Source organism: Lagenorhynchus albirostris, chromosome 15 (genome assembly GCF_949774975.1).
Source record: "Lagenorhynchus albirostris chromosome 15, mLagAlb1.1, whole genome shotgun sequence".
NCBI lineage: Eukaryota > Metazoa > Chordata > Mammalia > Artiodactyla > Delphinidae > Lagenorhynchus > Lagenorhynchus albirostris.
This window is the reverse complement of record NC_083109.1, coordinates 43,441,005-43,465,004: the sequence shown is the minus strand read 5'-3', so window position 1 is coordinate 43,465,004 and position 24,000 is coordinate 43,441,005. Positions and strand designations below refer to the sequence as shown.

The 24,000-nt window shown below is 50.7% G+C and overlaps 1 protein-coding gene and 1 non-coding gene across 2 annotated transcripts in view; both read right to left on the bottom strand.

Annotated features, from left to right (window-relative positions):
- Window positions 1-24,000, bottom strand: part of NINL (ninein like) — a 107,152-nt gene that overhangs the window by 39,858 nt on the left and 43,294 nt on the right. The window contains exons 2-7 of the mRNA XM_060122365.1: window positions 19,293-19,486; window positions 11,400-11,496; window positions 6,534-6,706; window positions 5,092-5,158; window positions 2,521-2,711; window positions 1,683-1,835 (exon numbers count right to left, since the gene is read on the bottom strand). Of these exons, the coding sequence (XP_059978348.1) occupies window positions 1,683-1,835; window positions 2,521-2,711; window positions 5,092-5,158; window positions 6,534-6,706; window positions 11,400-11,496; window positions 19,293-19,475 (864 nt within the window). The 5' untranslated portion in view covers window positions 19,476-19,486. The remainder of the gene's footprint in view (window positions 1-1,682; window positions 1,836-2,520; window positions 2,712-5,091; window positions 5,159-6,533; window positions 6,707-11,399; window positions 11,497-19,292; window positions 19,487-24,000) is intronic.
- On the bottom strand, window positions 23,513-23,585 carry TRNAG-GCC (transfer RNA glycine (anticodon GCC)). Its single transcript has one exon. It is a non-coding gene; the product is annotated as a tRNA-Gly (tRNA).

Below are 24,000 nucleotides of genomic sequence, written 5' to 3'. Positions count from 1 at the left end.
CAGCGCTGTCCACGCCAGGCCATGCAGGGGACGCCCAGCGCCTGCCAGGCCCTGAGGTAATTTCTCCCCAAACCACTAATGGCTTCCTGCTGAGGGAAACCTGGTCTGTGCAGAGAAACCCAAGACGGGCTTCAGAAGGAGGGCGGGGTGGCCCAAGCGGAGGACGCGTGTCCTCAGGATTCAGGGTCAGAGAGTTTTAAGACAAGGGCAAAAAAATCCCTCAGCCAGAAAGCTGACCGGTGAGCCGAGGTACTGCAAGAATCCAGCTGTGGGGCTTCCCTGGTGGCGCAGTGGTTGAGAATTTGCCTGCTAATGCAGGGGACACGGGTTCGAGCCCTGGTCTGGGAGGATCCCACATGCCACGGAGCAACTAGGCCCGTGAGCCACAACTACTGAGCCTGTGCGTCTGGAGCCTGTGCTCCGCAACAAGAGAGGCCACGATAGCGAGAGGCCCGTGCACCGCGATGAAGAGTGGCCCCCTCTTGCCACAACTAGAGAAAGCCCTCGCACAGAAACAAAGACCCAGCACAGCAAAAATTAATTAATTAATTAATAAACTCCTACCCCCCAACATCTAAAAAAAAAAAGAATCCAGCTGTGCTTCCTGCCCCTTGGAGGGCAAGGCCCTTCAGACACGCGTCTGCAGTTGGGGCCAGAACAAGGAGCAGCTGCTGGGGCCCCCAGACCACCAGGCCCACCTGCTCCCCTGATGGAGCAGGAGAATCTCCGTCTGAGCCCAGGTGCGAGGCCCCATGTCACCACTCCAGCCACGCTGGCATCCACATGCACAGGACACAACCCCATGGCCATGTCAGCACTTCCCCGGTAGGAACAGGGGCCGCTGTACCTCAGAGGAGGCCCTCCCTCCCACAGGCTCTGGGCACGACTGCACTGTGGTCTCTGCCCTCAGGTGGCCTGGCACCATCCCTCATCTCTCCTGGTTCCTTCCCTGTCTCAGTGGCTTCAGGTGCAGAAACCTGATTCTCAGACGCGCCTGGCCTAGCAGAGAACAAGGTCACTGTTCCTGCATCGCTGCCCACAAACTGCGGGATCAGCCACGTCGCCAAAGAAGCCTCAGCAAGACTCCCCAGGACAACCGTGCCCTGTGGCGGGAGACGGAGGCTGACCGTCCCGGGATTGAGAAAAACCAGATGCACCGAACATCACAATTTAAATAACCACCTAAAATCTGCTCTCCTCCAGCTGGCCTTGTACAGGATAAAATTCAGGTATGCAGTATGGGGAGAGCACAGCTCCAGGAATCCTTGTTAAGGCTAATCCTGGGGAAGACACGGACCCGTCAGTGACTCTGCCCTCCAGGGCGGAGGGAAAGGGGGTGCTCTTGTTGGAACACAGTGTACCCCACATTGAGGCATAACAAGGAACTGTCAGGGAATCCTCATAAGACCCCTATGAGGTAGGTGTGTCCATTTTACAGACAAGGAACCTGAGGCTCAGAGAAGGTGAGTAGCTCACCAGTGACACACAGCTTGGCAGGAGCAATGCCAGATCAGCCCAAGGTTGCACAGCCTCCCACAGCACACGTGTGTGTACACATCCCGACCCACTGCTGGGCACCCTCTGTGGGGACCAGGCAGAGAGGTCAGGCCTGCAGAAGATGCTGAAGGCCAGAGAATGATGGCAGTCGCTCTGGGGTTCAAGAGTTAATCGTCCCATTTTACCTGGTAATGAGACCAGGACCCGCTCGGTTTGACAAGTGTGGAAGATTCCAGAAGTTGAGGGGATCCATGATTGAACAGGCCAAGCTGGAATTCCTCTAGACTCACTCTGCCGTCGCCGTCTTGGTCCAGCTTGTTGAACAGGTCTTCAAGTTCCTAAATAAAGGCCCCCAGGCATCTTTACAGAGGCTCTCCCACCGCAGCTGTGCCCACCCCACCCAGGCCTGGCCCCCACCCTCCCCAAGCAGGCGGCTCACTGTCCTATCCAAACAGTGGTCTCCCCGCTCTGGCTTGTGAAATCCACACACCTGGTCAGTTTCCATCCTGCTGTGAACGGCCACTTGCGCTTCCCAAAACCCACAAACACCCATCCCGTGTCTGCCGTGCCAGGAGCTTGCTGGATGGCGGGACACGTACGTATGGAACGTGGCCCGGGCCCCCAGCAGCTCAGGGTCGGCAAGGGCAGGGCTGAGAGCACTTCAGTAAGGAGGGGCCTGTCCCATCACACTGCCCTCCACTTCCCCTGGCCCCGCAGGAGGGAGGGGTGAGTACAGCTGCTGGGAGCATAGCAGACGCTGCGGGCACCGCACTTGGGCTGGGTGGCAGATCTGGGCCACTGAGGAGGGGTGGGGGAGGAGTGCCCCCGGCAGGGGAGGATCCTGCGTGAAGGCGGCCAGAGACGGACCTTCGACACAAGCCCTGGGAGTCAGCACGGGACGTGAGACCAGAAGGTGACAACTGAGTCAGTGTCTGGCGGTGAAGGGGTTTTCGAGGCCCAACACCAACCATGACCACCATAAAGACCCAGCCCATCAGGGAGGTCCACCCCGCCCGCTCTCACCTCCTTCTCCAGGCCCTGGAGCCCGACGCTCTGGCAGAGCAGGGCCAGCTCCTGTCCGGTGAGGTGGCCGCTGCTGCCCACACCCAGCTCTTCCCAGAGGCCTCGGACCCGGCTCTCGGGGGTGTCGAAGGAGGAGCTGCAGGGCTTCCGGAGGCTCCCGAAGACCTCAGAACCCCAGGTTGGCAGCTGGCCTGAAGCAGGGGACACATACCAAGGCTGTCATTTACTCTGAAATGGGATGGACTGATGAATGGTCAGAGGGACGGGCACATGGACACATGTGAGAGACAAGCTTCAAAGGAGGAATCTAGGTGGTGGGTACGCAGTGCTCACAGTACAACTCTTCCACTTGCATTCTATGCAAGTTTTCACAATCAAATGGAGGGATCTGCTGCATGTGGGGAAAGCATTTTCTTTTTTCAAAAAAATATTTATTTATTTAGGTTGCTCCGGGTCTTAGGTGCAGCATGCAGGATCTAGTTCCCTGACCAGGGATCGAACCTGGGCCCTCTGCATGGGGGCCACGGAGTCTTGCCTACTGGACCACCAGGGAAATCCCAGAAAGCATTTTCTGAAGGGAACCTGCGAAGCCACAGCACTGAGAGCACAGCTGCAAGGTTTGTACTTAGAACAAAAAGGTCAGGTTTAAAAAACTAATTTTTAGAAACTCTTCAAACCTACCCAAAGTAAAGAGCACAGTCCAGCAAAGACCAGTGGTCCTGTTCCTTGGGCAGACGGCCACCCCGGCTTCATCTACCCCCGTTTACTCTTGCCCAAGTATTTGAAAGCAAAATCCAGCTGCTGTGTTCCCACCCCTGTGTGTTTTGTGTGTACTGCTGACCCCAATGCCACCATCACCCTACAAACCAACAATGGTTTACCCAGCTCTCTCAAGAGTCTCCCGACAGTTGATTTCTTTGAATCAGTATCAACACAGAATCCTCCCTGTGCGTGTGGTTATCCCTCTCGAGTCCTGGGAACACGAGCACCTCACTGCCTGCCCCACTCTGCTTCCTCGCATGCCTCCATCACTAACATCGCCTATAAACCGGAAGTTAGCATCAAAGCCTAGCTTGGATTCAGGCTCAGTTTTATCTTTTTTCTTTTTCTTCCCGGCAAAAACGTCCCAAGGTGGGCTGTGTTCTCCACGCCACCTCACAGCAGGAGGCACAGGTGTCTTTGAGATGCAAAGACACCTCAGTGAGTTTGGAGGACAGATGGCCAGGTTTCATAACTTTTCTACTTTAGGCAGGTGGCTTACTGAGGTTTCTGCAGCTTTGCCAGAGAAACACCCTCTGGAAGAGGAAAGACCTTGGGGGTGCCCACGAGGAGCTCTCCTCGGATGAGCGAGGCTTCAAAGCAGAGTTCCCTCCACGCCCAGGCCACACCACCCAGCCCAACACAGGAAGAGGGCTGCCTGCACCTGATCAGACCTGGGCTCTCGGCCAGTGGTCTAGAGTTTTCAGGAGAAGAGCCACCTTGGCGTTACTTTGATAACGCAACTAACCATCAGAAAGCCACTTTGCCAAGGAAAGCTAGGGCCTGTGTGCTCACGAATGATGCTGTGGGTTGAGCTGAGGAAAACACAAGGAAAGGGCCACCTCTGAGATCCCTTCCAGCTTAAAACATCTGAAAGTTCTACGTAACAATAGAAAAGCAATTCTGACACCGGGGTGTATTCTCATGGCTGGCAGAGGAGCAAATAAGTCCTCTGAGGTCTGACATGACTGTTCACACACCAGTGTCAGTTCTAACCTGGAGGGAAAGAAGAACTCCAACATGTCTCTGGACAGAGTCCGAAATGACTTGGTGAATAACCTTCCCAGGAGCCCTTCCTCTCGTCCCCTAGATTTACAGAGTCCGGGGAATTTAGGGCATGGGTTGGCTGCTCTTCCGGACACAAAGGGGTCCATCTGCTTCGTCCAGTAGCACAGGCACTCCGGTCATTCCCCTGACGTCACCAAGCTCAACACTGAGCCAAGAGCCTCAGCCCCCCAGGACCACAGTCTGGATAATGCTCAGTGCCAGTGCAGACCTCTCACTCAGGAGAAGCTCAAGGTCAGCTCGGGTCTCGCCCTCGAGCCGTGTTCCTGCACGTTCTGCCCTGTGACACACTCCAGCGGGAGGTGTCCTGAAGGCACCTGCAGACCTACGTGCTGATGCACCCAGATTTGCTAAGCACGCCTGCGGCTGCCTTTCGGGTGCTCCGTCAGGCTCTCCAGGACCAGAACCACGTCTTACCCTCGACTCGGGGCAGACAGGGCCCCAGGCGGCAGGGAGGCTGCTGGCCCAGGCCGGGTGCTTCAGGAAGGAGTCCCCAGGCCCATGCCTGCCGGCTGGGGTCATGCTGGTCCTCCCAGACCGTGAAGCTGCTCCCTTAGCCAGTGGTCCCCGCTCGAGGGTCTGACCTCAGGGGTCTCCCAGAGCTGGGACCCTGCCCCCAGGAAAAGGGCCCCCCAGGGACACCACCCACACCGGGCACTTCTCAGGAAACTGTCCTTGGCTGGTGGCCCACTGCCTGGCAGCCTAGCACTGGCCAAAGGTGGCACCGACCACAAGGCCGGGCTTTACCTTTTGCTTCAAACAACTCATTCTGAGGATCCTTTGCACTTTCAGCTTCTTCATCGGACTTGAGACTCTGGAAAAACAGAAGGAAAAGGACGTGTGAGTCCCCAGAGGAAAGGGCAGTGGATGGAGCACCAGGAACAGTCTGGTGGGGCTGGTGGGGGGGACACCTGAGGAAGGGGAGCCCCAGCCCACAGGGCAGCCCTGGTGGTCAGCCACGAGGCCCCGTGCACACCAGCTCCCTCTCTCAGACCGCACGCTGCGGCCTGCACCCGGCACCCCCAGCATCCCGCCCCTCATGACCCATGTCTGTTGGCAACAGTCAGGGAAGAGCAGGTCTCTGACCCCCAGGTGCTCCGGAGACAGCAGGTGATCTGCTGAGACCTCAGTGCCCAAGGGGCTGGGCCACCAAGAAGTCCAGTAAAACCTCATGCTTCTGTGACCGAGTCTGCGGACCACAAAGTCAAAGTCTGCTTCTGATTTTGGAAGGAACACTGGCTTGACCAGGACTCAGCACTTAGAAATGGCGCTGAACTGAGGCTGGAGCTCTGGGGGCAGGTGGTATATCTCATTTTTCTAATGCATTCAACCTGCTGACAACCCTAAAGGCAGCAACCCTAGGGTCCTAGTTCTGGGGATCAAAGATGGTTTTAAGAAGCAGAACGGCACCACAGAGATGGCGCGGACCCATGAAGCCTCCCATCCCTGGGGCCAAATTTAAGAGAGAAAATAAAGCAGCAAAGGCCTAGGGTTTATTGGTGCCGCCCAAGTGCAGCACATCCCTGAGAGAAGCGACTCTAGGATCTAAATACATGTTTATTTGCTTTTCCTATTGGCCTCAACAAATGTTGAAACTATAAACAAATTAATATGGGGGCCCAGAGCTGTCTTATTAAAGGGAAGCCCCCCTAGAGCCTCATCAGACAGAGGTGGACATCATGGGGTGGAGGCAGGAACCTTCTGGAACCCCGAAAACAGGTCCAGCGGGCCACGATTAACTCGTGGGGTGCGGATCTGCCCCGTGGACGTCCTTCCTGACACAAAGCCCTCGAGGCTCCTGCAGTGACAGCTCAGGGAGCCTGGGGTCCCCGGAGGCATCTGGCATGACATGCCGCCAAGCTGTGGAGGGTGAGCCTCAGTCGTGCCCAGTGCTGCTTTCTCTATCCTCGGCTGTAAACTTTCTCTCCTTCTGGCAGTGCCAGGGGAGGGGGCTAGTGGTGAGCAGGGCATTCTCCACAGCCCCCGTGTCTGAAGAAGGACGCTCTGTGGCCCGAGTTTCCATGCAGACAGCGAGACCCAGAGACACCTTAAAACTAAATGTCACTCCCCAAAGTGCTCTGGTGATGAGATAGATGCCCCCTCCCATCTTCCCGTATCGTGTCACATGAGCAGTGACTATGGCGGGGGGCATGCGTACTTGGGCGAGGGCAAAGCGGGGGTCGACCCACCTCCACACTTTCCAGAGACGCAGAGCGTCGGAGCTGGCTTCTCACACTGGGCCTGGCAGGCTGCTCCGGTAAACACGGGGCTCCACCCGCAGCGTCACAGGGCTCGGGCCAGCTCCGACGGCCATACCACTTAGAGCCGCTCACGTACTTTGGGGGGACGGCCCGGGGGGCACCTGGAATAAAAACGGGAGGTGTTCTCTCAGACAGCCTCTGGGCCCACACGTGCTGCCAAGATGCCCTTTACGAAGGTGCAGGTTCAGGTGCAAAGCGTGGCTCTCAGGGACACACATGGAAAACACCTGGAAGAACACAGGGAACGGTCGACAGTGGGGCTGGGGCTGAGGCTGCCAGGCCGGGAGGCAGGGACTTTCCATCCTAAACTCTAGGTGCTGTTTAAATGTTTCCAACCAAAATACGCTTTTGTTATGCAATAAAAGACTAATACAAAAATCTAGCTTTTTACACAAGGAAAAAAGCCTCCAATAATCCAGCAACATACTGCTCTAGAGACCAGAAGGTCACGTCCCACCCACCCCCCTCACTACAGGACCCCCCTGCCCCCCGGACGGGATGCGGTAGGCAAGGACCTCAGCATAGCTGGGGAGCCTCAGACTCCACGTGGGTCTGAAGTCTGGGACAGAGGCAGGAGTGCATTTTAGTTTGGGATTCATGAGAATCCCATAAGCCCTAATAAACCCCTGGCACCTTTCTTCCCTCCTTACCTGCCCATGTCTGCAGAGCAGTGGGGACCCCGCAGGCAGAGAAGAAATGATGCTGACTCTGTAGGGAATCTGGGCAGCCGGAGAGAGATGGGGGAGGGCGACGTGGGCCACGGCCAGGAGAGGACACAGGTTCAGAAGGAAGCAACCAGAACGTGCAGGTTGGGGGAGAGGATCCAAGGAAGTAAGGCCAGGTCAGGAAAACAGGACCGTTTCACACGGATGCATCACGCTTCCTAAGGCCAAGTACCACCTCCCTTGTCTCCTCCACACCAACTCTGCAGCCCCTGACCGTGGGACCATCAGAGGAGGAGGCTGGGTCCAACCTGGCCAGTGATGCCAGTGACCAACAGAAACTAGGAACAAGGGAGGAGTTTGGGGAGGAAGCTGCTGAGTTCCACTTGAGAGCGGACATTAAAGGCAGGCTGACCATGTCCCCGGGACACTCGGAGGTTATCACGGGCCCTGCCCGGCCCTGTAATCTCTCCCGTGTGGGAACTCCTGGGGCTGCTGGAGAGCAGGGAGCTGACGCCCTGGCAGGGAGGAAACAGGAGGCTCTGAGTGCCCCACGCAGTGGGGAGGGGCCAGCACACAGGCTCCGTACCTTTACTGAGGGGGGGAGGTGCGGGAAGAGGAAAGCCATGAGAGGTGGGAGTGGGCAGCTGCAGCACATTTGGGAAACCAGCTGCAGAAGACGAGGAGGGGCCTGACGCACGTGGGCCCTCCCCGGCCCGGCCCGCTCGCGGCTCACCTGGAGGTCGTGACCCAGCACCACGTCTGCACCCTGTGGCTTGACCTTGCTCCTGCCCTTCCCCTCCTGAGTTCCCCCCCGCCCCGAGCCAACCCGTCCTTGTCGGAGTCCCACCCGCCCTGGATGTGGCCCCATTTCTTCATCATTTCAGCAGGTCAGCAATTTCCTCAGAGGAATGAGATGCCTAGAAAACACACAGCTGTTTCATAATTTTCCCCAAACGTGTCACCCGCCTCCCTCCAACAGAGAGAAACGCTTCTCTAGAAAAGAGTGTCCACGTGGCAAATCACGACAGGAAGGGGGCAGCTTCCCACCACCCACAGAACACAGAGCCGCGGCCTCTTGGCGGGAAGCGCTGGGGGTCACAGCCAGTCCCCACCCGCTGCCCAGACGGCCCGCAGAGCACAAGGCCAACGGTGCCCTGTGCTGGACACCTGGCTGTGCCTCCTGTGTGTGCGTATTTATTTATAGGAGCAGAATACCAAGGTCTACAAGTGAAAAGACATTGGTTATATGTTCTGTAACGGCCTTTACTGAAAGGAGCAGAATGACGGGGAAGCGGGATGTTCCTCAAAACCCCGGGGCGTTTGGCCCCCTGATGACATGCTCATCCCTGGAGCATCAAAGCTCCAATCATTTTTCCAGTCACGGTGGGAGATGGTGGGAAGGACCGGCGGACAGATTAGAAAGCAGGAGAGAGCGACACTGTGGACAGGGCCAGGGAAGGAGGGATGAAGCCCCTGGATGAGGGAGGCTGGGAAGGTGGCTGCGGTGAGAAGCTGAAATGCGCACGGCCCTGGAGGACGGGGCAGGGCTCGCCCCGGCTCTCACAACCCGTGGCTGCAGGGCCACCCGGCGCCCTGCCACTGTGCACAAGCCCCGTCCGAGCCGCCTCAGGTGGGCTTACAACCGTGTAACTGAGGAAAGCACTGAAAATCGAAAGAAGAGAAAAACAACACAAAACAAAACCGGGGGGCTTCCCTGGTGGCTCAGTGGTTAAGAATCCACCTGCCAATGCAGGGGTCATGGGTTCGATCCCTGGTCCAGGAAGATCCCACATGCTGCAGAGCGACTAAGCCCGTGCGCCACAACTACTGAGCCTGCGAGCCACAACTACTGAGCCCACGTGCCACAAGTACTGAAGCCTGTGTGCCTAGAGCCCGTGCTCTGCAACATGAGAAGCCACCGCAATGAGAAGCCTGAGCACCACAATGAAGAGTAGCCCCTGCTTGCCACAACTACAGAAAGCCCGAGAGCAGCAACAAAGACCCAATGCAGCCAAAAATTAAATACATAAAAAAACTAAAACAAACAAACCAAAAAAACGGAACTGGTGTGGAAAAGTGCCAGTCCTGAAACAGCTTCTCCCGTCTTTGGAGGAAGTGAGGACACACCCCACAGACGCACACATGTTCCAGCATGGAGAGGGGGGCAGTGACAGAGGCGCGGCCTTTCTTGGGCACATCCACGTTCACGGTCACACTCCAAAACCCTGAGTCGGGAAAGGCAAGCGGGCTTCTTCCCATCTCAAGGAAGACAAGTGTGAGACAAAGCAGCCAATGACCTGAGCTGCAGGGCGATGGGGCTGCTGGCGGGCTGACTCCTCCCCCCCACCCCCACCCCCACCCCCCCATCAGGGCTCTGGCTTGGCTCCAGCAGGAGGAGGTGGGCAGCTGACTTCAGCCCCAGGGGCGCGGGCAGGGCCTGGCTCCAGGCTGGAAAACCCCGCCTGCATAACAGGCAGGAGTAGCCACAGGACTTCTAGGACGCTTCACTGGAATCTACATAAAACGTCCATTAGCCCCAAGCCTGGCACACAAAGCCTCCCTCACGGTACCCCTGGTGCCCAGATCATCGTGCACCTGCTCCCAACCAAGGACCTGCCCGGGGTCCAGGAGCAGACCAGGGGGCTGCTGCGGGGCAGACTCCTCAAACGCCTGCCCCGCGTGGGAGGGAGGGACTGGCTACCACTTCACTCTCCTTCCCGACACTCGTCAAACGCAGCCGTGACCAGCCGGGGCGCATCAGGTGCTGCCCGCCGCAGCCGAGCCCGAGGGTCCAGCACGGCTTCGAATGAGCATGTCCGCCATCACCTTCCGACTGCAGCCCGTGGTCCACACATCGAGCGGGCCTCCCTCCAAAACCCTCCCTCCACCTCCTGACCAAAGCCACCACTTCCGTTTGTTCTGAAATATTACCTTTGTCCCACTGGCCCTGCTCGAAACCAAGATTCTCACAAGTCCTAGGAGCACAGAGCGCTACTGTCTGAGACAGAAGACAGGCTGAGGGCTGCCTCGGCTGGTGGCATCCTGCCTGCTCCGCCAGCCTCCAAGCCCTGGCTAACACCTCACACCTGCCCTGCGCTTTTGATTCTCCAATGCTTCCACCCCCGACACCCACCTTATCTTGTCAACACCCTATGCTGTAAGGACAGCACGCGGTATTAACTTGACATCTGTGATACTGTGATTTATAATAAATATGTATTTGGTCTTCCATCCCTGGCACAGCTCCTAAAACCCTTGGAATTTCCTAAGTGATGAGAGAAACCACACCTGAGTTTATGTTGATGCGGTGACTTTTGGAACCACACCTTGGGATGGGCTGGTTGCCAGGGAAACCAACTTTCAGCCCCACCCCCTGACCTCCAGGGATGTTGAGTTCAATCCCTGATGCCCAATCATTTGATCAGTCATGTCTGTAATGAAGCCTCCATAACACCCCAAAGGATGGGGTTCTGAGAGCTTCCGAGTTGAACATGTGGAGACTGGGGAAGAGTGAGGCCTGAAGGGGGCATGGGCGCTCCGAGCCCCTTCCCACAAGCCCTTCCCACAAACCTCTTATCCTGAGTCATATCCTTTTGTAATAAACGGTGATCCAGTAAGTAAATGGGTTTCCCCGGGTTCTGCTCTAGCAAATTAATTGAACCTGAGGAGGTCGTGGGAGCCTCTGATCTATAACAGGTGGGTCAGAAGCACAGGTGACAACCTGGATTTGAGATGGCTGTCCGAAGAGGGTGCAGTCTTGGGGGACTGAGCCCTTCCCCTGTGGGGTCTGATGCCGTGTCCAGGTAGACGGTGTCAGAACAGAGTTGAATTGTAGGACACCCAGCTGGGGTTGCAAAACGGCCTGGTGTGGGAAAAACCACATATATCTAGTGACCAGAAGTGCCAGTATATTCAGAGGATTGTGTGTATTGTAGAGGAAAACAAAAGAGTCTTCCCCTTACAACACCATTTTACAAATAAGGAAGCAAAAGAAGAAAAAACCCAAACGTCAGTTCCAGTCTACGCAGCTTGGCAGAGACAGACCTGCTGCGTCGTTTGGTGAGAACATTACTCCAGAGGTCACGGAATCAGGAGAAGAGACGTAACAGAGACCAGGAAGGCCTCTTACCTGGCTCCAAAGACCCGCTGTCTTCATCTGAGGAGCCGACACCAGCCTGTGATGACAAGACGGCCACGAAACCGTCCTTAAATTCCTCAAAGTTAACCTGTGGATTTGAGAAGAGAGGTCAACGCTACTTTCTGCAGGTCACATACGTAACACCCTGGCCTTTTGGTTTTTCTCAGATGGAAGATCTTATGAGGACATTCATTTTTTCAAATATTTACTTAAGATTTAAAAGAATTGAAGATGTAATAAGGCAAGTAAAAGTGAACCATAACCCCATCACCAAAAAACACTATTAACAACTCCATAAAAGTAAATCAGACCACAAAATTAGAAAGCAGTGTAGAAAAGAGGTGTCTGATGACCACAAACATTAACACAAAAAGAAAAAGAAAAATCTGGGCTTCCCTGGTGGCGCAGTGGTTGAGAGTACGCCTGCTGATGCAGGGGACGCGGGTTCGTGCCCCGGTCCGGGAAGATCCCACATGCCACGGAGCGGCTGGGCCCGTGAGCCATGGCCGCTGAGCCTGCGCGTCCGGAGTGTGCTCCGCAACAGGAGAGGCCACAACAGTGAGAGGCCCACGTACCGAAAAAAAAAAAAGAAAGAAAAATCCACGTTCTCACCACCCACCAAGAAAGAGAAAACGGCAGCACCTGGGCGAGCCCTCCACCATGGTTCCTTTCCTGATTAAATCCCCCGGCCCCTACTCTGACTCTAATAACATCCTTGCTTTTATACCTCATTTGCATGCACCCCTAAACAATAGTTTAATTCTGCCTCTTTTTGAAATTTGATCTAAATGGAATCATGTGTAGATACCATTTTGTGTCTTAGACTCAACATTACTTCTGTAATATTCATGTAACTTGCTGCGCATGATCCACCCATTTTCTCTGCTCTGCGGTGTAACTGAGCAACAATTTATTAATCTACCCTCCTGGGCTTCCCTGGTGGCGCAGTGGTTGAGAGTCTGCCTGCCGATGCAGGGGACGCGGGTTCGTGCCCCGGTCCGGGAGGATCCCACATGCCGCGGAGCGGCTGGGCCCGTGAGCCACGGCCGCTGAGCCTGCGCATCCGGAGCCTGTGCTCCGCAACGGGAGAGGCCACAACAGTGAGAGGCCCACGTACCGCAAAAACAAAAAACAAAACTACCCTCCTGCTGGTGGATATTCCCATTGTTTCCAGGGTTTAGTTATTTTTAAAAAACCAACAAAAACCCCCAGCTTTGAACAGTTACACTCTTTGGAGTATACGCCTAACAATGGGATTGCTGGGTCACAGAACATACATTTAAATCCTCTTGGTGAATTGAGTCTTTTATTACCATAAAATTCTGACCCTCTTTAGTTCAGTAATGCTTTTACCACAGAGACTAGCTTTCTTATGGAGTATTTACGTGTTATATCTTTTTACCAAACTTTGTTTTTTTAACCAAACTTTTAATAATGTCAATTTTTTATATCCTTATGTTTTAGACATGTCTCTTATAGACAGTATATAGTTGGATTTTTTCCCCCAATCTGAAAATCTTTATCTTTTAACTGCAACATTTTACATTTAATGTCGTTACTGATATATTGGGTTGGCCAAAAAGTTCGCTTTTTCCCATAATATTTAGATTTATATCTACTATTTTATTTGTGCTTTCAATTTGACCTGCCTGTGTTTTCTCCTTTCTTTCCTCTCTTTCTTTTAGGACTTCATTTTTCCCCTTATTAATTCAGAAGTTATACAGTCTATTTCCATTCTCTTATTGTTTATCCTAAAAATGACAGTACACATCCTTAGCTTGAAAGTTTACTATCAATCAATGCTTTTTGTTTCAGCAAAAACATAATTTATTAAAAGACTAGTGGAAATGATCCAGATGTCCAAAAAGAGAATGGGTAAATAAACTGTGATTCAGTCAGACAACAAAAGATGACAATAGGGGAAAAAAAAACAAACCACTGACGGAGACAATATATCTGCATTGTGTGACTATAGCTCACAGACATAATACAGAGTAAAAGAACCAGAGAGTATACACTGAGCATATGCTGTGTATTTTCCCTTGTATAAAGTTCAGAAATAGGCAAACAAGTCTATGCTGTTGGCATCAGGACAGTGGTAACTGTTGGAGGCAGAGGGACCACAAGGGCACCTGAGGAGGGATGCAGGATGCTGGCGGCCCAGGTGTGTTCAGGGTGGATGTTCACAGAGATGCACTCTTCAGCTCTTTTCTCTACCTGTGCTTCTACTGAAGTCCCACAGAAAGAAATCAACACGAGAGCTTACTGTCACCAGTAAGTGCAGAAAAAGCAGGCCTGGGCTGTAGGTCCAAGCATGCTTCCCACATCTGGCACAGAACTTGAATGAGCACATTCTGTTGCCGCCGATGGGCACTAAACGCAGCTGTTGGCTTGGGGGCACCTCTGCCTCAGTCACACACGTATCAGATCTGACACTGGATTACTTGTTTGTTTATTTTCTGTCTCCCCAACTAGCATGTGATATCACAGTGACACACTGTAAATACTCAACAAATACCTAATGGATGTGTTTGCCTCTATATCCTCTCAAAACTGAGCAGAATTCACCTTCTCACAGGTGCATTCTTTCACCTTTGTTCTTAAAGAGTATTCTTTTTTTTCTTTTTTGGCCACTCCTCGCGGCATGCGAAATCTTAGTTCCCTGACCAGGGATTGAACCCTCACCCCCTGCAGTGGAAGCTCAGAGGCATAACCACTGGACCGCCAGGGAAGTCCCCTTAAAGGGTATTCTTGCTGAGTATGGGATTCGGGTTGGCACCAGTCCTCTTTTAGTACATTGGAGACACCTTTCCATTGGCTTCTGGCTTCTACTGTCACATCTGAGAAGGCAATTGTCAATCTAACTATGGCTGACTTTCAGGATATGTCTTTTTTCCTCTGGCTGCTTTTAAAAAAATTATTAAATGTTTCATTTTGAGATAATTATAGATTCACATGCAGTTGTAGGGAAAAAATACAGAGAGATCATGTGTACCCATCTCTGGCTGCTTTTAAGATGTCTTTGTTTCCCTTCAGTTTCACAATAATATGGCCAGATGTGGATTTCTTTTTATTTATGCTACTCAGAATTCCATGGGTTTTTGGAATCTTAAATCTGTTTTGGAAACTTTTTAGCTATTATCTGTTCACGAAATCCCTCCTCACTCACTCCTTTCCTCCTGGGATTCCAAACAAAGGGATGTCCCCCGGTCTTCACCTTCTCTTTATAACATCATGCTGCATCCTGGATGAGTGCTCTTTTCAGCTGTGTCTAATCTGCTGTTAAACTCTTAAAAGTTGTATTTGGTTCTTTGTTCAGATTTGTTATGTCACTTTTTAGAGTTACCTCTTTCCTGTGGATATTTTCAAGCTTGTTTTTTTTTAAATTAAAATGTTTTATTTTTATTTTTGGCTGCATTGGGTCTTTGTTGCTGCACGCGGGCTTTCTCTAGTTGCGGTGAGCAGGGGCTAGTCTTCGTTGCGGTGCACGGGTTTCTCATAGCAGTGGCTTCTCATGGCAGTGGCTTCTCTTGTTGCAGAGCATGGGCTCTAGGTCTGCGGGCTCAGTAGTTGCAGCACACGGACTCAGTAGTTGTGGCTTATGGGCTCTAGGGAGCTTTGGGCTTCAGTAGTTGTGGTGCACGGGCTTAGTTGCTCTGGGGCATGTGGGATCTTCCCGGACCAGGGATCGAACCCATGACCCCTGCATTGGCAGGCAGATTCTTAACCACTGCACCATCAGGAAAGTCCCTCAAGCTTGTTTTTTTTAAACCTCTCCTAACATAGTAACCATAATTGGCTTATACATTTTTTTGTTTTGTTTTGTTTTGTTTTGTTTTGATTTTGCGGTACGCGGGCCTCTCACTGTTGTGGCCTCTCCCGTTGCGGAGCACAGGCTCCGGATGTGCAGGCTCAGCGGCCATGGCTCATGGGCCCAGCCGCTCCACGGCCTGTGGGATCTTCCCGGACCGGGGCACGAACCCATGTCCCCAGCATCGGCAGGCGGACTCTCAGCCACTGCGCCACCAGGGAAGCCCAGCTTATACTTTGTGCCCAGTAATTCCAATACTTCACATCTTTGTGCTCTGCTTCTGTGGCCTGTTGTTTCTCTGGCTCTCACTCATCTTTATTTTGTGCCTAGTTATCCTTGACTATATGCTGGTTATTGTATATGACTATTACTTAGGAAGAACTACAGACCCAGGATGAGGGAACTTTCTCAAGAGAGGACTTCTGTTTGCTTTTGCTACGTGCCTGAGGGCACCGCCTGTGCAGGACCACCTGATTTAAGTGCAAGGCCTGAGGTCACCTAGACCCCTGAGCGCACGCAAGCCCAGACAGCAAAGAGCACAACGGCTGATTCACTTACCCTATATCTTTACCCTACAGGTGCACCCTCAGGATCCTCCCTTAAACTGGGGGCTGGTTCATCAGTTTCTCCTTGGGTGAGCCTGTGTTTAGACATGCATTTCCCTGGCCCTTTAAAACCCCCAAATGACATATCAATTTCACATTTGCTATTTAAGACCAGAAAATATTCTCAGGGCAAATGGGGTTTTGTGTGCTGAGCTGAACTTCTCTCGATACGTGACTTAGCATAGATTTTTAGGTTGTAATTCCCCCTGACTTGTTTGTTCTTTACCATTTTCAAGATCTTTTGTTTTTTCTATTTTGTTCAGCCTTTTTAGGAGCACTAACTGGAAGGTAGGCCTGAGTTTGCTAACCTGCCACTAGGACAATGTCTGAAGTCTCTTCCCTCTTTTATAGGGATGAGGCATAAATTTCATCATTTGGATCTACAAGAATGTATTGAACTAATCTCATATTCAAAAGGCTGTTTCCAGTCTTTTGCCATGTGAATCAATACTAGAATGAATAACCTTGCATAGAGTTCATTTCACAAAGAGAGACGTTGTATTGCTTTCATTTTTACATTCCTAGCTTCTAGATTTGCCTCGCACATAATAAGAGCTCAAAAGTACTTGTTGACTACATGGGAGCAGAATGAAATGGCCATTTTGCTTGATCCAATCTCAGATTTCTTTTGCATCTTTGATAATATTGATACTTATCAGCTGAATTTCTTCTGATCCATCAAACAGGAGGCAATCTGATTGCTGTTTTATCTGATACCATTTTGACTGTGCTTGTGCTTGCTTCTGTGCCCTCTCCCTTCACAGCTCATAAAAGAAGGAAGGGCCAGCCCATGGCATCAGGGGTTTGACCCAACAGGATACACCATCATCCCTGCTCGATCACGGACTCTCCTCACAAATGAAGAGGCTGGACCCTGTGATCAAGAATCACTCTCAACCTTAAAATTATTTTCAGTAACACTATGTTATCAATTATTTTTTGAGAGGAAAATTCTCTTTCTACCCAAATTTAAAATACTCAAGATAAGATCCTCACCACCGGTAAAGAAACATGAGAAATAACAAAACGCATATGGAAATTTCCCAAGTCACAGGACTCTTAGGCCACGTCAACTTTCTGGCTTGAAATTAGACCTGATAATGTTTCTTTAACGGGAAAAAGGAATTAAAAACAAGCATATTGGGACTTCCCTGGTGGTCCAGTGGTTAAGACTCTGTGCTCCCAATGCAGGGGCCTGGGTTTGATCCCTAGTCAGGGAACTAGATCCCGCATACCGCAACTAAGACCGGATGCAGCCAAATTAATTAATTAATTAAAAAAAAACACTCATAGCACTAAAAATTATCTTATTAATTCAGATATTATAATATTGTTTCTTCATTGTTATAACTGGATTACTGTATCAATGACTAACATTTCTGTGGTGTCATATATGTCAGTTCCTGCAAGAAAACTGAATATGTGATATTTGAATTGAAAAGCCGATCCATTCTCCTGGACAAAGGATTTATCTTGTTTTTCTTCAAAACTTCCTGAAATCTCCACCATTTGGTTTCTGTCACAGAAAATGGTGACAATTACCTGGATACTTCTGGCTTGACACTAGTGTCCCTAAAACCTCTACAGAATGTTCCACCTAAATGCTGGCTGTGTGCGCTCCCCCGCCTGTGGATGAAGCAGGGGAACAGTAACAGCCCTTTTCCCTTTGCAGCTACTCCAACACTGACCTTCCTCCAAGTGTAACTCAGGGTTTCGAGGTCACGCTCCCCTTCTCACAGACAAAGCACAAAGTAGAGAAAGGCCGGGAATGATACATCCTACAATGAATCTGGGCCCCAAAGTGATTCTTTTGGTTTTGAATTTTCCAAACTGTCAAAAATCATCAAAGGGGGCTTCCCTGGTGGCGCAGTGGTTGAGAGTCTGCCTGCCGATGCAGGGGACGCGGGTTCGTGCCCCGGTCCGGGAAGATCCCACGTGCCGCGGAGCGGCTGGGCCCGTGAGCCATGGCCACTGAGCCTGTGCGCCTGGAGCCTGTGCTCTGCAGTGGGAGAGGCCACAGCAGTGAGAGGCCTGCGTACCGCAAAAAAATCATCAAGGAAACCATCTGTTCATGCTGTTTTTTGTTTTGTTTTGTTTTGTTTTTGCCACACACGGCATGCAGAATCTTAGTTCCCCGACCAGGGATTGAACCTGTGTCCCCTGTGGTGGAAGCGCAGAGTCCTCACCACTAGACCGCCAGGGAAGTCCCTGTTTGTGCTGTTTTAACCAGAGTGTTGATTTTCACAAATGTGCCTTTTGCTTATCTAGCCTCCAAATACAATTCCAGGTGATATCAAGAGGGGCTAGGACATTTTCTATCAAGAACACACCTGATTCTTAAGTCCAGAAAGAAAAAGCAGGAACAGAGTAAAGAGACAGAAAAGGGTGCAGTGGGTTTGTGAGGCTGAGTCCTCCACGCAGGGGGTGCAGCACTGCTGACAGCTCTGGCCACACGGCCTCGGGGGAAGTAACAGGAGGTCAGATCCGCCTGGACCCTCCCCCAGGGCCAGCAGGGAGGGGTTTTTGGTTGTTCTTCTTCATTTGTTTTTGCCCAAAAGTCAACTCAGAATATTTGCAGCTAGATTTTTTTCTCATTCAAAATGAAAAGAGTTTTACTGAGTTCTGTGGGAAAAATGCCCTTCCTTCAAAGGTAAGATTATAGCCACTGGGTTTTTTTCTTTTTTGGGCTGCGCCATGTGGCCTGTGGGATCTTAGTTCCCTGACCGGGGATCGAACACAGGCCCCTGGCAGTGAAACCCCGGAGTCCTAATCGCTGGACCGACAGGGAATTCCAGGCACTCTTTTTAAAACGAATGTGTTAACATCTGGACACATTTAAGAAGCAGGAACACTAAGAAGCTTCTTAATGTTTCAATCAGGAAAGCAAGTTGTGGTCCAGGCTCCAGATTACCATTCTAGATGACCTTGAATTTCCTAGAGAAAAGAACTCTCTGAGTGCCTACTTCCTATCTGGGATAGATACACTCATAGAGATACACTCTGAACACAGGGAGCCTTGGTTCCTGCAACAGCAGTGGGCAATGTTCTGTCCAGCTGCTGGACGAATTTCACGCTGGGTAATTTTACGAGACAATGTGCCTTCGAGGTACTTTGCAGCTGCCTCTGAATGACCCAGTGTGTGAGCTGCGCACAGATCACTGTGTTTTGTGAACCACATGCACCACCCATACCAACCTTCCACTCCCTGGACGACTCACCCAAGCATCTTTCTGGAAAAAACAGAACAAAAACAAATCTCTGGAAGTTACTATGCTTTAAAAAAGCAATCTTAAGGAACTTCTTTCTACAACATAGATGTTGCACAGAAGGAAAAACAGCACCCCATTTCCTCCTAACTTTCCTTTGATGAGTGTCTCCAGTCAGTTGGTATTTCTCAGATGCCAGCAGCTACAACCACACACTCTCTGTGCTTTTCTTTGTGAGAATGAAGTCAATGAAGTTACCCACCCTGGCAAAGTGGTCGTTTCCGAGAAGTGTTTGCAGAAGGACAGGCAGCTGCTTTTCCAGATGAAGCTTCAGGCAGAGTTGGGTCAGCTCCTCCCGGTCCAAGAAGCCTGTCCCCGTGGTGTCACAGCTGCTGTAGACATCCCTGAGCTGCGAGACATAGTGGCTCTCTTCCTCTTCGTCCATCCCATCGCAGGCTGCATGCAGGGAGAAGACAACGGTGCCCTCTGACTGCCACTCCCACCTCCCTCCACGGCAATGCACCAGGCAGTGTGGCCCAGGGCAGGGGAGGAGCTGGCATGTGGGAAGGGGCACCAGGGTCGTCTCAGGACACGTGAGGCTGAAGGAAATCAGGAGAGGCCAGAAACGTGTTCCCACGGGACTCGTTCTCCCTCACTGGCTCAAAGAACCAGAATTACTTTGTTCTGTAAAAAAGTATCTATTACAGAATAATCAGAAAAAAAGAGATAAAGAGAAAGAAAATCATGCAAAATTTCACCACCTGAAAAAAAAATCATTTTACTACTTTGGCAAATATACATTCTACTTTTTCTCTAAACGTATACACACAGGGCCGGCTGGACGCCTGGCACACTTGCCCGAACTTCTGCCCCAGGATTCCAGTCTTGGGCAGAACTCAGGCTGGAGGTCAGAGGGCACCGAGGGCCCTCCCAGGAGCAATGACAGGCCATCCCCCTCCTGAGAGAACTTGCTGGTCTGCCGCCTCCCCCCGACCCCTGCCTCCATGCAAGGGCTGATTCAGGGGCGAGGACCCTGCACACTCAGCCCACATCCCCTCGGTCATGCCAGCTTTGCCCAACACACAGGTCAGCTCCTGACCACTCAGAAACACTTCTTTTTCTCTCCTTTCCCTCATCCCCAGAAATCTGAGACACTGTCCCAAGACAGCAGGTGATTCGACTCTGGCCATCCAGGCACAGGCTAGTGGTGTGACTCAGGCCCAGCATTCTACAGGTCAGGCAAAAAGATCTTTCAGCCGCCATTTGCTATGACACTTCCTAACCCCCACCCAAGATAAGGTCCATGCTTTGCTTTCAAAGTCCTGGGAAAAACACTGGGAGAAAGGAGGCACTGCTTCTGGTCATGTGTGCCCTATGGAATTCGCCCTCCTCTCGCCCCAACGATTGGCGGGGGATGGGGGGGTCTTTCTGTAGCTGAGATACCACATGACAAACCTCAGTGCTGAGATGGGCCAGGAAGGCTTGGAAAAACTCCAAGGGCACCTTCATCTGGGAAATACAGTCCGGGCTCAGGTCTGTACCACAACCACCGCATTGAAGTCACACTGATGCACGCGGATTCCCCGGGACTCCAGAGTCCCAGAAAAGGGCTCAAGTGACAAGTCACTGGACACTCTAAATACCTTGGAACTATGGAAGGTCTCAGGGGTCATGTAGAAGTCTGAGTGGGGCTCAGAATCCTGCTGTTCACACACCCCCATTTGCTGGAAGCTGAAGGCATTGATTTGGAGGGGGATACATGTGGGAGGGGAGAGGCGAGTAACCCAAGACACGCACGCAAGCACACACACACACGCAGAGAGAGAGAGAGAGAGAGAGAAACTAATATCCCCAGAGAGATGAAGGAAAAACATTAAACTCATGCAACAAGATAGACTACTGGACAATAGGGATGATTAGACACCAAGGGAGGTTTCCTGACATTGACGTATGATAATCACAATAAAAAATTCAGTGGCAACACTGGAAGACAAGGACAAAATACATCTTCTATTAAGTGTACCCGAATAAAGAGACCAAAAATGAGACAGAGAAGAAAAGGAAATTAGAAATCAATAAAGTAACCAAAAAACATAAAGACAGACATAGACCAATGGAACACACTTGAGAGCCCAGAAAAAAACCCTTGCATACGTGGTCAAATGATTTTCCAAATGGCCAAGACCACACAATGAGGAAAAGACAATCTCTTCAATAAACGGTGCTGGGAAAACTAGATATCCACATGCAAAAGAATGAAGTTCAACCCTTACTTTACACCATAATCAAAAATGAACTCACAATGGATTCAAGATCTACACATAAGATCTAAACTATAAAATTCTTAAAACAATAAAACAGAGGAAAAGTTTCATGATGTTAGATTTGGCAACGATGTCTTAGATATGACACCAAAAGCACAGGCAACAAAAGTAAAAATAGACAAGTGGTACTATATCAAACTTAAGAATCTGCACATCAAAGAAAACAATCAACAGGGTAAAAAGGCAACCTACATACAGAATGGGAGGAACTAATTTGCAAATCATACATCTGCTAAGAGGTTAATGATCAGAACAAGTAAAGAACTCCTATAACTCAACAACAGAAACCAGTAACCTGATTAAAAAAATGGGCAAAGGACTTGAGTAGACAATTCTCCAAAGAAGATACACAAACGGCCACCACATGGCCAAGCACATGAAAAGTGCTCAACATCTCTAATTAGGTCCACACAAAACAAAACCACAGTGAGATATTATCTCGCACCCACTAGGATGGCCACTATAAAAAAAAACAAGCAAACAAAAAACAGAAAACAAAAAAAAATAAAAATAAAAAAAAATAATAAAAAACAGAAAACAACAGGTGTTGGTGACGATGTTGAGAAATTGGAGCCCTTGGGCACTCTTGGTAGGAATGTAAAATGGTGTAGCTGCTGTGGAAAACACTATGGAGGTTCCTCAAAAACCTAAAAATAGAATTACCATATGATCCAGCAAATTCCACTTGCAGGTATACACCCCAGAGAACTGAAAGCAGGATCTCAGAGTTATCTGCACTCCTATGTTCCCTGCAACATTATTCACAACAGCCAAGAGGTGGAAGCAACCCAAACGTCCATTGACAAAAGAATGGATAGAGAAAATATCAATAAAATGGAATATTATTCAGCCTTAAAAGGAAGGAAATCCTGTCACCTCCCACAACATGGATGAACCTTATGTTGAGTGGAATATGCCAGTCACAAAATGACAAATGCTGTATGACTTCACTTCCGTAAGATAACTAGTCAAAATCAAGGAGACGAAGTAGAGTGGTGGGTGCCAGGGGCTTGGGTAGGGGGATAGGAAGGGTTGCTCAGCAGGTACGGAGTTTCAGTTTTGCAAGATGAAAAAGTTCTAGAGATCTGTTACACAGTAATGTGGATACCAGTTAACACTACCGAACTGTATATTTAAAAATGATTAAGAGGGTAAATTTGTTTAAATTTTATTTTATTATTTATTTATTTTATTTTATTTTATTTTTGGCTGTGTTGGGTCTTAGCTGCGGCATGCAGGATCTTCATTGAGGCATGCAGGGTATTAGTTCCCTGACCAGGGATCAAACCCACGTCCCCTGCATTGGAAGGCGGATTCTTTCCCACTGGACCACCAGGGAAGTCCCAAGAGGGTAAATTTTATATCATCGTGTTTTTTACAATTAAAAATTTAAAAATAAGAAAAAGCTTTTTTTAAGGAAAAAAAGTTCCATATTTGGTGGCTTGCTTTCTGAAATTGCCTGGTTCTGTTCTGTGGCACTTTTACCTGGATTTTCTTTCCTTAAAAAAAAAATTCAATATCAACACCCGAAGTCCAGGCATCCTCTAAAAGCCCAGGGAAGGCAACCAGCTGATGGGAAGGGGGGTTCTGGAAAAATACAAGACTTTTCCAAGCAGAGAGACTGCAAAGTCCCACCGTGAGGGCCAACAAATAAAAACATCCAGACTGAGTAAATCCTCAAGAAACTTCAGAGCAAACAAACAAGTCCTAAAAATGTCTAGAGAGAAAAGCCATTCTGCACTCAGCGCCAGGCGCGACTCCTGCAGCAAAAATGGGATTGGAGGCTGAAAGACATCCTGAGGAAAGCGCACTTTCCACCAGTCTGGAAGCTAGCGGACGGGTACTTCAGCCAAGGAGGAGGAAGACGCAGGTTGTAGATCTGGGTCCCCTGCAAGCAGTGGACACCGTTCTAGGAGGGTGGCCTGGGGCAGGGCCACAGTGCAATCCACACAAACTGGCCACTAGGGACCCTACGGTCCCGTATCGTGGGACCATGTGGAAAACAACATGGGTGGTTTCTTCTTCTTTTTTAAAAAATATTTATTTATTTACTTATATGGCTCTGCCAGGTCTTCACTGTGGCATGTGAGATCTTCGTTGCCACGTGAGGGATCTTTAGTTGCGGCACACAGGCTCTTTTAGTTGCAGCGGGATCTAGTTCCCCGACCAGGGATCAAACCTGGGCCCCCTGCATTGGCAGCTCAGAGTCTTAACCACTGGACCACCAGGGAAGTCCCCAACATGGGTGGTTTCTGACAGAACTGATGGACCATTTGGAAAAGAATAAGGATGTTAAAAAGTAATTATGGAAAAACCAAGAAAGCCTCCGTAAAGCCAAGCTGGGCACAAGAATGGAACTGTGACTGTGCCCCAGACAGCGTCCCTGTGGTAGGTGGACAGTGCGTCTTCCGTGGGGGGTGGGAGAGACAGGGAAGCCTCGAGGTGAGGGCGATCCGAGGTAGCAGCCTGCCCGCTTATGGCCCAGGGGATGTTTCTCAGGCCTCCATAAAGCAGCTCCAGACAGGAGTCCAACGGCATTTAGCACCTCCACAGCTGCTGTGCGCCCTCCTCACCTGGGGAACTGGCTCTACCTCCCGCCGGCCCCCCACAGTGAGACCCTGAAGCCAGCACAGAGCCCGAGTTGAG